The sequence below is a fragment of the Parus major genome, chromosome 6 (genome assembly GCF_001522545.3).
Source record: "Parus major isolate Abel chromosome 6, Parus_major1.1, whole genome shotgun sequence".
NCBI lineage: Eukaryota > Metazoa > Chordata > Aves > Passeriformes > Paridae > Parus > Parus major.
The window spans coordinates 11302873-11315706 of record NC_031775.1 but is presented as its reverse complement, the minus strand read 5'-3'; the positions used below and the strand labels follow the sequence as shown (position 1 = coordinate 11315706).

General features: G+C 42.8%; 2 protein-coding genes across 4 annotated transcripts in view; both read left to right on the top strand.

Moving 5' to 3' along the window:
- The window catches only part of SEC24C (SEC24 homolog C, COPII coat complex component), a 38189-nt gene extending 33634 nt beyond the window's left edge, over nucleotides 1-4555 (top strand). For all 3 annotated transcript variants that reach the window (XM_015633522.2, XM_015633520.2, XM_015633519.2), the window contains 5 exons: nucleotides 31-149; nucleotides 533-712; nucleotides 1346-1537; nucleotides 1931-2020; nucleotides 2459-4555. In XM_015633522.2, coding sequence (XP_015489008.1) covers nucleotides 31-149; nucleotides 533-712; nucleotides 1346-1537; nucleotides 1931-2020; nucleotides 2459-2599 — 722 coding nt within the window. In that variant the 3' untranslated portion in view covers nucleotides 2600-4555. The remainder of the gene's footprint in view (nucleotides 1-30; nucleotides 150-532; nucleotides 713-1345; nucleotides 1538-1930; nucleotides 2021-2458) is intronic.
- A 499-nt stretch (nucleotides 4556-5054) lies between these two features.
- On the top strand, nucleotides 5055-12672 carry FUT11 (fucosyltransferase 11). The gene is made up of 3 exons (XM_015633315.2): nucleotides 5055-7054; nucleotides 8328-8953; nucleotides 11628-12672. The coding sequence occupies exons 1-3, from the start codon at nucleotides 5990-5992 to the stop codon at nucleotides 11773-11775; spliced, it is 1839 nt and encodes a 612-aa protein (XP_015488801.2). The 5' UTR covers nucleotides 5055-5989; the 3' UTR covers nucleotides 11776-12672.
- The last annotated feature ends 162 nt before the right edge of the window (nucleotides 12673-12834 follow it).

Sequence of the window (12834 nt, the reverse complement as noted above, 5' to 3'; positions counted from 1 at the left end):
GCAGTTCATCTCCTTCCTCTCTCTGTGCAGCATATCGTGGAGTCCTGAGTAGTCCAGTGAAGACTGTACGAGATGCACTGATCAACCAGTGTGCCCAGATCCTAGCCTGCTATCGAAAGAACTGTGCTAGTCCCTCTTCTGCTGGCCAGGTAAACTCCAGTGCTTTCACTGGAATCTCAGGTTTGGAAATTAAACACTGATGACAGCTTTTTCTTTCTTAGACTGCTCAAAAAGTCAATTCCTTTCCTCAGCAGAAATTTGCAAAGAGGGGACTCAGGAAAGTAAATACACTACTATAAGTAAAACCATAGTTGAGAATGGCTTCTTTGAGACCTGTCTGGAGCCCAGGGAGCACTGCCTGCTTCAGGGGAAGGTTTTATATTTCTTTTGCAGTCCATGATATAAGTAGACTATCAAGTTTCACTCTTCAGGGCTGTACCACACTTTGTTGGTTCATGCAAGCCTCATTTTGTCAAACATAACCTTACTCAGCAAGACAGCTGACAAGCTTCTATCTGCTTGTGAATTTTAGCTCATCCTCCCTGAATGCATGAAGCTGCTTCCTGTGTACTTGAACTGTGTGTTGAAGAGTGACGTACTTCAGCCTGGCCCAGAGGTCACAACAGATGACCGTGCCTACATCCGTCAGTTAGTGACATCCATGGATGTGGCTGAAACAAATGTTTTCTTTTATCCCAGGCTTTTGCCCCTGGTGAGTAATTCAAGATCTTCTTAGCACTTAAGGCTTATTGTTGTCTCATTGACTCATCTTAAGGATTGGCATTTATATTTTAGCAAGGGAAAGTGGTTTGAGAAGTATTTGGGGATCTGCCATCTGTTGGGATATTTCACTTAATTTTGTTCAGCATTACTGCATCTTGTGAACTTCTTGGGGGATACATTTTTCCTGAGCTGTAAGCGTATGACTAGTAGCAAAGAAGACACTTTTGACCGTTTCATAGTCTTTTTAAAAAGTCCTAAAGCTTACAACTTTCTGTAGTAATTTTTGTCATTGCAAGGCAACTCCATGTACTATTCTGAGTTTTCATTACCATGGTTGCTGGAATAATACTAAAAACTAATTGCATGCCTACTCCAGGAGGTGATACTTGAACTTGAGTCTTTTCAGAGAAGCCTTATGTTCTCTTTTGCTGACCAAGAGTCTCTGAACTGTTTCTGTGTCACTTTGAGTAAGAAGATGCTACTTCAGTCGCAATTATTGCAGTCTTGAGAGACCTAGAAATGAGAAAATCATTGGGGTCTTGATGGAAGAAATTTTCAGGACTTCATAAGATGTTCTTTGTTTTATAACCTTTATTTTACTTTTTATTTCCCTGTAAAACAGACCAAAGCAGATGTTGACAGTGATTCCTTGCCAGCAGCCATTCGGAACTCTGAGGAGCGTCTCTCCAAGGGTGACATCTACCTGCTGGAGAATGGGCTGAACGTCTTTGTGTGGGTGGGAGTCAGTGTGCAGCAAGGCCTGATCCAGAACCTCTTCGGAGTCTCATCCTTCAGTCAGATTAGCAATGCCTTGGTGAGCTGGATGACAGTGTGGGATATAGAATCTGTGATAGTCACCCAAAATCTAAAACCATGAGGAAGCCAGTAGAAAAGATAGCATCTCATTTTTCATAACCGAAATGAGAGAAGCACAGATGTGCGAAGCTAGCAGAAATGCTGATAGTCTGGGCATGTCAGGCATGCTTTAATCTAGGTTTATTTGACAAATCATACCATTAATAGTGAAGAGAACAGTTGATATCTAAATGGAATAAATAATTGATCTTTAAGTAGTTGAAGTCAAAGAAATTGTACGCTAATGGGCGTAGATATTTCTCTACCCTTATACAGTATGCCAAAACTGCTGACTTCTTTAACGTTGCTCTACTTCCTGAGGCTAATGGGGATTGGATATCTTTCATTCCAGAGTACCCTGCCAGTCTTGGAAAACCCCTTTTCAAAGAAAGTGCGATCTATTGTTGATATGATTCAAGGGCAGAGATCCCGCTACATGAAGGTAAAAATGTTCCCCATTTACAGCTTTAAATCCCCTTCCTTCTTAGTAGAGTCAGGTGATGCCTGGTAATGCTGCAGTCCTGAGCTTTTTCTTCCCTACCTCATAAATGTTGTTCAAAGTTTTCAAGAAGCAGAAAACAAATTTCATTAGATTTGGAGTTCTGTACTTACCATAGTTCTAAAACTTTTCTTTTTTCAGACCTATTACAATATATTACTATATAAACCACATATATGGCATTTTCCTTCTGTTTAGAGAGGACTGAGGCTTAACTCAGCGGAGTTACACAAATTGAAGCATATAAGCCATATATGCTGTGATTCTGGCTGTCTTTGGGGTTTTGAGCTTTTAGCTTTTTGCTGTATTTTTCCCCATGAAGATTAATTCTAATAGCTACTCACTGTTGGTTTTGCTCTTGTTTTGTTTGGTTTTTTGTAGTTGATAATTGTGAAGCAAGAAGATAAGCTGGAAATGCTGTTCAAACACTTTCTAGTGGAGGACAAGAGCCTGAGTGGGGGGGCTTCATATGTGGACTTCCTGTGTCACATGCACAAGGAGATTCGGCAGCTACTGAGCTAGAGGAGTGAGTGGTGCTAGAACTCGGCAGTGACATTTCAGTCTCCACTAATGACCTGATCAGAAGGCCCAGCGCCCTCAGAAAGGACAACATAGAAATCTGTACAATTCCATAATTTTTAATACACATTGCATAAGCAGAAATCCTTTCAACCTTTCCCAATCCCATATGAGAGATGAAATATTTTCCTGGTGAGGGCTAAAACAAAAAAAAAAGGCCTTTGATACCAGGTCTTTTATTTGCATTTAAATTGTTTCCTGTGCTTGGCAGGAGTTCACCCCCCACCCCACCCCATGCTCGCTAATCCTGTTGTAATGAATGTAGGGTTTTTTTCAGTTCACTGTACATGATTCAACATTGGGTGAAAAAGCGATAACTCTTCAAAATTTCTGGTAGCTGCTGTGCATTTGCGTGGGTGTGTGTGCATGCTCCAGGTGTCAAGAGGATGCACAGGTGGGGAGGACAAGAGGCAGGTCAGGTGATGGGAGCTGGAGCAGCCAAACATTTTGTGTGTCCTCTAAGGAGGGAAACATGATCTGCCAGAGCACAGATCTATCATGTGGCTGTCTGAACGAGAAAGCCATGAAAAATGAAACAAGTGGTAAGCCAGGAGGCAGCAGGGCAAACTTCTCTCTGCAATATTCCCATACTGTAAGTTGCTGTGCAGAACTGTAATGGAGTAATCGATAGTTAAGTGGGCAAAAATCAACAGCTTCTGAGCAGTGTAGGGGTAGAGCCGGTACTTCCTGCTGACATGTGTGGTGACTCCTTTCCTTCTCATTGCACAGCTCTGTATTGTCCTAGTCAATCCATGTTCCATGACCTCTCCTGCAGAGTTTACCTGTCTGTCAGATGGTGGTGGGAACAAAAGCTTCTTTACCTTAAGCAGAAAATACTTTTAACAAGGTGATGGGGGACTGTGTAGGAGCTGGATGATAAGGAAGTGGCCATTTTCAACCATATGTTTGTGAATCATAGCAAACAAGCAGAAATTTGATTTATACTGACGTGAATTTGAGATTTCTTTGTACCCTGGAATACAAGGAAGGGGATACAAAAGCATAAGATTTAGACTGTACTGTAATAGGTATTGCAAGTACCTGATTTAGGTTATTGACAGCACCTGGGCCATAGCAAAGAGTTTCATTACTGGATGTTTGTACCCTCCACATTCTATCTACTGATCAGCTTGCACAAAACCTTTTATAAGCCTGTTTGTTAAACTAAAATACCTCAGATAGATTAATCCATCCACTTTGGCTACTCTGCTGCTCCATTTTGCAAGGGTGGATGAGAAGACTCCTGTGAAGAGGGAGCTAGTGTAATCGAATTCAGAATTCTAAGGGCTTCGTTTATTCACTTTTGAAAGGGGGCTTGTATATTTTAACTTGAACACTTAACAGGTGTTCTTCCAATATCCAGGAGTTTAAGCTACCAATAGTACTAAAAGTGAAAGGAAGAATGTGGATGGATTAGAGAACATGTTATTTGGGTTTAATATCTCATAGGAAAGTCCTTGTTAATATCAGAAAAATATTTGGCTGTGGTTTTAGTTCCATATCCTGTAGCATGTATATAAATCCATTTTTCTTCTAATGCTGCTAGTTTGTCTTCCCTCCCATCACTACACAGAAAGGGGAACATGAAAATTGTAATGGAGAAACTCTTTCAAGATGTAGTTGACAGAACTTTCAGCGTTTTTGTATGAATGTGGCTGACTTTACTCCACATACTGCCTCCAACCAAAAATCTAGAGGATTTTTAATCAGAGGGGGAAAAAGAGCTTCCCAGGAATATAATGCACAGCAACCACAGACTTCCACAAATACTAATTTATAGTATTAATATTGGGGGGTGTGGGGGTGGAAATGAAATCATGAATGAAACTTTCATTTTCTTCACTTGTTTTTCCAATGCATCTTTTAATTTGTAAAGAAATAAAAATATATTAAGATGTATTTTATGTCATTGTTAGTAAATAAACACTGCTTATTTTTCCAAACCCTGTATTTTGCGGGAGGGGGGAAATGGGAAGGGCTGCAAGTCTAGCTCATTGATCCTTTACAATCCAATCTTCTACTAACCAAGTCCAGTCTTTCTTTTTTTGTCGTTGTTATTTGCACTGAATGATAAGAAATTCAACAAGAGTCAACAGACAAAAGGTACTGTTTAATCTCGGTGTTCCTTTATTTAGGTGATTGGTTTTTGACTGTCTGCCCTGTCTGAACTTCCATTTTACAAAGAAATGGCCTTTTTTGCTAACACAGCTTGAGTCATTGATTGGGTGGGGGTTTTTTGGCCTACTTAGGCAAATATTGCTCTTGCCTTGTGACAATGTCAACTTAATGACTTCTGTAATCTTAAAAGAGAGTTCATATTTCAGAGTTAAGGGTACCTGGCTGAATTGGTTGGGTGAGGTTTTTTTTCTGTTGGGTTTTTATGGGGGGTGAGGGTGTTAGGTTTTTTGGGGGGTTGGGTTGTGGGGTTTTTTTGGGAGTGTTGCTAATTGGAAAAATAAAGTTCCGAGTGAACTGGCAGTGTTATCTTGACTGTACCTGTGAATATTGCTGTTGTACAGTTTGCTGATAACCTTATAACAAATCTGTATGAAAGCACAAGACAATCATTGCTAAATATCCAATAATACTAAATTTGCTGTAGAATATTTTTGAGATTCCTCTCCTGTAGAATGTACATTATGTCCAGTATCTGCCACAGAACTGGTGTGATAGTGATGGGCCTTGTGGATCTTGTACATTAATCGTTTGGAGTAAATTGTGCAGCACGTTCTGATGCTTGTGGAAATATTCCTTGGAGAGCCCCTGTCTGTTACCTTCTCTCCAAGCCCAAGTAGACGATGCTGTGGTGCTGTTGGAGCAGGCCCAAGCAGTGTCTACACCTAACTTTACAAAGGAAAGGAAAACTATTCCCTCTTTAACTTGTTTCTAACACAGCTGAAGAATACTACTTTGCCTTGTGTCCCTAAAGTCCTGTATTATAACTGATAATTCATAAATATTATATTACCTCTTAAGAAGTTAATGTGAAGCTTTTAGCAATTGTGTAACTGAGCAACTGAGTGGTAATTCTAGAATATGTCTGTTGGATTTACATAGTGTAGCCCAAACTACTCTCCCATTTACAGAGTATTTTAATACTGTAGGAATTATTCAAGGTTGGTATAGAAAAGCAGCTTTCAAGGGAGTTTTAAAACTATCTATAGATATTTAAAAACCCCCAAAATTCAAACAGAAGATTTATTAGTAAAAGGTGTTTTCTGTTCCTTCCCTTCATGGTCTCCAGCAGGAACTGAGCTGGGTGTTCTTTCTTGTAACAGCTGACAGCTTGCTTGGTCCAGGAGCCGTCTCTCTGCAGGTGCGTTCAGTCGCGGCATGCTGTGCCTCCGGGGACCAGCTCGGCTTTATCGCTGTCAGCTGCAGGTACTGCGGGGGCCGGTGGTAGCACAGACGGATGCAGGAGCGGTACAGGCAGAGAGGTTTACAGCAGCTTCAGCCGCTGTACACTGGGGTTGGGAGGGAGCTGCGAACAGCTCACCTCGTCGAGCCGCTGCAGCAAGGCTCAGCTGTCGCCTGGGCGGAGGTACGTGTCGCTGGCCCTCCGGACCACTTCAGAGGTGCATTGACGGAGAGAGGCGGGGAAGGCGGCGCCGCTCCCGCCCGGCCCCGGGCCTTCCCCGCCCCGTGACGGCACCACCGCGGGCGGGGCCCGGCGCCGCTTCCTGGGGCGGCGGGCCGGGCATGGGGGGCGCCGGGTTGGGCTGGGGGCCCGCGGGCCTGTGGGTGACGCTGGCGCTGTTCTGGATCGCGGGAGCCGCTCTGGCCGCGGAGGGGCCGGCCGAGCCCTGCGGGGCGGATGGGTGGGCGCAGGACGCCGTCCCTCCGGGCGCGGCCTTCGTCGCCGCCGCGTCTTACCGCGGGCCCGGCAACAACGACACGCGGAGCAACAAGGCGCTGCCCATCCTGCTGTGGTGGAGCGGGAGCCTCTTCCCGCACTTCCCCGGCGACACGGAGCGCATCGACTGCCCCCGCGGCTCCTGCCTCGTCACCCGGAGCCGGCGGGTGGCCCGGCACCGCCGCACCAAGGCGCTCATCTTCTACGGCACCGACTTCAGGGCGTACGAGGCGCCGCTGCCCCGCCTGCCCCACCAGACCTGGGCGCTCTTCCACGAGGAGTCCCCCATGAACAACTACGTGCTCTCGCACTCGCCCGGCATTCGGCTCTTCAACTACACGGCCACCTTCCGCCGGGAGTCCGACTACCCGCTCACGCTGCAGTGGCTGCCGGGCACCGGGTACCTGCGGGCCCCGGCCGTGGCCCTGGCCGAGAAGGACGCGTGGCGGCGGAAGGGCTACGGCCCGGTGCTTTACATGCAGTCCCACTGCGATGTGCCCTCGGACAGGGACCGCTACGTGCGGGAGCTCATGAAGTACATCCAGGTAGGTGCGCGGGGAAGCCGTGGTGTGCTGCTGCTGTCGGAGCTGGGAACACCCGGCTGCCCCACTCTGCCGCCTCCTTTAATGGGGTTTGTTTGTCCTTGTTTTTAGCCAAGACACGAATCATAACGGGATGCATGCTGACTACAAGCTGGACAGAAAAACTAGTTGTATTCCTTCCCAAAGCGTGATCTAGACTACACCGCATGTCAGTAGGTAGGACTGATGCAGATGTTAGATGTGGAGTTGACCGCACTCGGGATCAGTCAAAAGCTGGACAAAGCCTGAATAAGCTCGTTCTTGTGGATCAAGTGCTAGAAGTTGCTGAAATCTCTGGACTTTGAAGTTAGCATACAGGAAGGCTGTCCCTTTACAAGCCTTACTGCTGTTAGGAAGTACAGGAGTGAAGTTAAAAGGCGGGTTGCTCTCTTGTGAGAGTCTGCTCCTTGCCTATGTTGTGGTAGGACCGTGATGTTTCTATGATGTCTTGTACAGCTGATGTTAAGTAGCTTCATAAAGTAGAATAATGTAGTTTCTTCCAAGCAGGAGAAAAGAATACTGCATTTTTTCCTCTTAAAAATTGTGAAGGACATTAGATTGATTAAAAAAAAATAAATAAATCTGGTTTTAGACTTGCCAGAGACTTGTTTTTCTAGTGGTTTCTGTTGTTTCTATTGGTCATGATTCAGTTATTGTGTAAGATCATCATATACTAAGTAGTGAAGCAAAGGCAAAAGAATTTTTAAAAAATTACTGTCTTCTCAAAGTATGGTACAGGTTCCAGCTCAAGCATGTTGTCTTGTATTTTTAGACAGTATTCTTTTAGCTCTCTGCATCAATTTTTCTCAGTCTAACAAACAGAAAACTCTGTCAGCTTGCTGGAACTCTGTGTAACAACTGTTTGGAAAAGCACTGGGTCTCTTAAGTGGAAGGAGGATGTTTAAATTGACATAGAGTTAAATACTGTTTCTTACTTGTCAGTTTCTGATTTATCTGGTAATAAATACATTTTTGGGTGGCATCTGTGCACTCCCCTTGCCCCTCAGTCTGTAGTGTGGCTAATGTTGCTTTTGAAACTCAGCACTTGGTTTTCTCTAAAGCTCATAGAACTGGGGCTCTAGGAATAGTGTCAAGGGAAAGAACTTGGAGTGAAAGTGAAGCTAAATTAGCATAGCTGAGAACTGATCCAAGTTAGGAATTTTACAAGAACTACAAGGTCTGAAAGCAGGTTCCAGGGGAACAAATCACTTTGTAAAGATGTTGTTTGCTCTTCTAGGTTGACTCCTATGGGAAATGTCTGCATAACCGTGAGCTCCCCAGTGAACGACTTAGAGACACTTCTACAGCCACTACAGAAGATTCTGAATTTATGACTTTTATTGCCAGGTACAAGTTTCATCTGGCCTTGGAGAATGCCATATGTGACGACTACATGACAGAGAAGCTGTGGCGTCCCATGCACTTGGGTGCTGTCCCAGTGTACCGAGGCTCCCCAGCTGTGCGGGACTGGATGCCAAACAACCTCTCCATCATTCTTATAGATGATTTTGACAGCCCCCGAGAGCTGGCAAAGTACCTTGATTTCCTGGACAAGAATGGAGAGGAATATTTGAAGTATCTAGAGTATAAAAACGTTGGTGGAATCAAAAACCAGTTCTTGCTAGAGAGCTTGGAGAAGCGGGAGTGGGGTGTGAATGACATGACTCTGCCCAATTACCTGAATGGCTTCGAGTGCTTCATCTGTGACAAGGAGAACACCCGGGTCAAAGAGGAGCAGAAACACAAGAAGTCTCGTGGAAAAATTCCAGCTCCCAAACCTCATATAGCTCAGTTCAAGCACATGGGATGTCCTATGCCAACCCCTGGGTTTGGAAGCATTGAAGATCTCTCTGAGGGAGACAGGTAATGTGCCAATATTATGCTTTTTGAAGGAAAAAAAGATTCAAATAGCAGGAGATGTAACTTTAATAATGCTTTGTACTTAAAGAAGCTCTTGTTATGTCTCCAGTTACATTCTGTAGTGTATCTTATGGGTGGTGTAGGAGTCCTGCTAATCCTGTGTAACTCTCAGGCTGAACAAGAGGCTTGCTCAGTGGTGTTAGCAGTTGAAAGACGAGTGTGTGATACTCAAAATATTCTGTTAAAATACTCTGTTACCTCAGGCAACGGGGCTACCCTCTGTGTATCTTAGACTCTTTGCTTGAGGGATGGATGTTTTCCAGTACAGTGATGGTAAAGCACTTGGCAGCCCTGAGGCAAAAGCAGCTCTATATCTTCTTACAAAGTAATGCACTGAGAATGGAGGTGCCAGTGTTCACTGCAGGCCTGGTTGACTCCTGTAGACTTCAGAGCAGAAATTAGGCTGACCCAGAAATTAGGCTCACCCAGAATACAGGAGTTAATGCTGTTTTGTGTGACAAAACTCTGGCTATGTTCAAGGATGCCATCCCACTTATTTAGGAGAGGGACTGTGCAGGACAGAGAATAGACTGAGCTTCTTGTCCCTTGTTTTCTGTTGGTTGACTGATTTACTGGACCTTTTTCATAGTAATGCCTTTTCTCAGTCTCAGTAGCAAAATGGTTTTTTTCTTTGTAGTGTGCTGTGCAGCACCCTACTCGGTAGAAGTATTCCTGCTTTTCCATAGGTTTTCTGTTTGAGCATCAGGTGGCAGTAGAGAAGTACCTGTGAAGGCACACAGAGTTGCTGTCAGTGTCACTTGCAAGCTCAGGTGCTTCCATCATTCTTCACAGGGGTCATCAGCAGGGAGTTTTGAATAGCTGGTACATAATTCAAGCTACAGTACCCATTATTATTCTCCACATTTGTAGGCACGAGATGTGTCTGGAAAAATACTTCCAGGAAAGCTTTTACTTTTTTTTTTTTTTTTTTTTACATAGTTTTTTTACATTCAGTGCTACTTACTTAATAAAGACATGCATCCATAGTTTCCAGGGCACGATCGTGGACATCTCCTGTAAAATACAGTGCTTTCTATCTGATAAGAATCTAAGTTATAACCATTTTCATTTGCAAAATGGGACATGATTACTTATAATTCCAACTGGTGTGACAATAGCATAAAATTGACATCAAAGCATTAGCTAAGCATGCTCATATTTTGTCTGAGTTTGACAGTAATGTTATTTAACAGTGTGATCAATTCAGATGATTGCCTCCTGGGCCAGTCAATGGAGTGTTTTGGTACTTCATAAAATATTATTGTGGAAGAATGAAACAGATCTAGTGGGGATACAAGTGATGGACTATATGCATCATGCAAGGTCTGTAAACACACTGTGATTTGTGGTTCTGGAGCCTTCTGAACTCAGAGGACTAGAAAGGAGTTTATGCTAGAGCATATAGCCAGTTACAGGAAGGTTACACTACGCATTTGCATGCTCTGTAACCCTTATTCCCAGATGTAATTTGTTTTTAGGGTCGATAGATATGCTGAATTGCCAGAATGCTGCTGCAGTCAGAATTCTCTCTGTGTAGGTATGTGTAGCTGGAGCAGTTATACCTTTAGCTGTATGTGTGGAGATGTGGTTTCTAAATCCTCATGCTTGCAGCCACACTTGTATTTGGACTGCTGGGTTTCACACCCAAGTGAGCTTAAGAAAAAAAAGCCTGTAGAACAAGCAGTTGTATATGTCAGGTTGTGGTCAGTCACTATCATCTATTGAACTCTTAGCTGCTTTGTACAGAAAACTGTGTTGCAGTGCAGCTGCTGCTGAGTGTAGTATCTATTATGGGAAAACCAGAATCTCCAGTTAGTCTCAAACTCCCATCTTTGTAAGAGAAGTGTTTGGCTTGTTGCATGGATAAGGGCTCATTTTCCAAAAATTGGATGTTTGAGAATGTAACTGTAAGATGACTGAGTGACAATTTATTTTCAGTTACCAAAAGTTTTCGTCTGTGGTGGCATAGGAAAAGAGAAACTAGTATTCCTATGATAAAGGAATTGTGAAACCATCGTGGTTTTGCTGGTTCTATTTTATGTTTATGTCACAGTTTATTTTTGATGAGAAAAACATTATCAGTGTATCAGATTTGCCAGGTGTAGGATAGCCCTTGCAATAGAATCCCATAATCATCCAGGATGAAGGATAAATCTGTATCTCATAATAAAAATGTTTCAGGTGTATGTAATTGGTAGTTTCTGGTGATTTGTATAGTCCTGTTCATCCTGGGATACTGATTTTTCCCAGTTTACAGAATTAGAGTGAAATTATTTTCTTAAAAGAAAGAAGAATAACAGCAATTTAAAATTCCTTTTGATAAAGTCTTCATTTGGATATTGGAATTCCTTTTGGTGGTATTCCTGTAGAGCTCATCTTGCAAGTGTTTTCTTTTTTTCTGTTCCTTTCTGACACTTAATCTTGGGTGTAATGCTTTATGCAAGTAGGCTAGTTTTCCAAATATGTGCCCTTATTCAGGCATTTATATTATTATTACCATCTCTGGGCCTATTTTTGTCTTAAGGGAAAGAAAAATATGGTTTCAGTGCTATTACAGCTGCAGACTAATTTGGTATTTTTTAATTGTTTGTGATGGTGTTTCTTTTTTTTCTTTCAGTTGGAAAGAAATGTGGCTGCAGGATTATTGGCAAAGCCTTGATCAGGGTGAGGCCCTCACTGCTATGATTCACCGCAATGAGTCTCATCAGGGAAGATTTTGGGACTACATGCATGAGATTTTTCTCAAGAGGACGAGACAACACTGAACTATCTTCATAAAAGCTTGATTTTAAAATTGTATTGAAAGTTGAATCTGTGAATTCTTACCTCACTTCAAATGTTTGCCTTGATAAAAACCAAAAAACCTCTCACAGAGACATGGTGCAGGAAGTGAGTAAGTTTTTGTTGTGATTGGATTTCGGCAGTGGAAATGTTAGCAACTGCTTTGATTTGGGTTTCAGCTCTGTGGTGTGAAGCCACTCCTGACTTGCAGGTGTCAACATGTGGTGCAAAAGAGGAATTTACTCTCCTTTTGCATTTGCTATACTTATCTTGTGTCTTACATGACTTCAGGCTCTTGCTCAAGTGCCCTAAGTTATTTCAGGGATTTTTTAATTCTTCAGAATATTAGTACTTTTTTTAAAGTATTTTATCAATCACATATTCTCTTCATTAAGATGTACTTTTAGCTGCTATTAACAAATGGCTTTTCCAGTGAAGGAATTAGAAAAGACACATCTGTGAAGAGCAGTCGTGCCTTATGAAGTTGCTGCAATAAAGTCTCTTCTCCCCAAGTAACATGCCTCAAATACTCCTCCTTTACAAGGTAACTGAATAACTATGGGCAGGTCACTTAACTCTCTGCTAATTTTCCTCTTTTGATGTCCTAGGAGAACATATGTACAGTGGGATGGGAGAACAAATTATTTAAGTTGCAACTTTCAACAAAGTATTTCACACCAGAAAGTGTATTACCTGGTATTGTGTAGAACAAAATAAAATTCTATGCTTTGGTTCTTCTAAGGTTCTATCGCATCGGAAATCTGTAATTTTGACTTTCTGTTATCTCCTTAATGGTAGCAATTCAGAGGCTTTGGATTTTTTTCCTTTTGAGTATGTGCAGCTCTGTGCAAAGACAAATACAATTTGCCAGTGGTGCCTTTCCAGTGGTCTCTGCAGTTTGGATACAAGTCTTGAAGTCTTTGTATGCTGAACCAGGTGCACTGGGGTGGTTTTGTGTCTCTACCAATCATAACACCTTGTGATCCTTGTGTGTGCCCAGAGTTCTTAAGTGACAGCATGTGGATGGATCTTCCTTGCTGCAT

Coding starts and splice junctions, on each gene's coding strand:
- FUT11 (XM_015633315.2), top strand. CDS start 5,990: ATGCTGTGCCTCCGGGGACCAGCTCGGCTTTATCGCTGTCAGCTGCAG. Junction 7,055..8,327: donor AGCTCATGAAGTACATCCAG/GTAGGTGCGCGG, acceptor TTGCTCTTCTAG/GTTGACTCCTATGGGAAATG. Junction 8,954..11,627: donor GATCTCTCTGAGGGAGACAG/GTAATGTGCCAA, acceptor TTTTTCTTTCAG/TTGGAAAGAAATGTGGCTGC.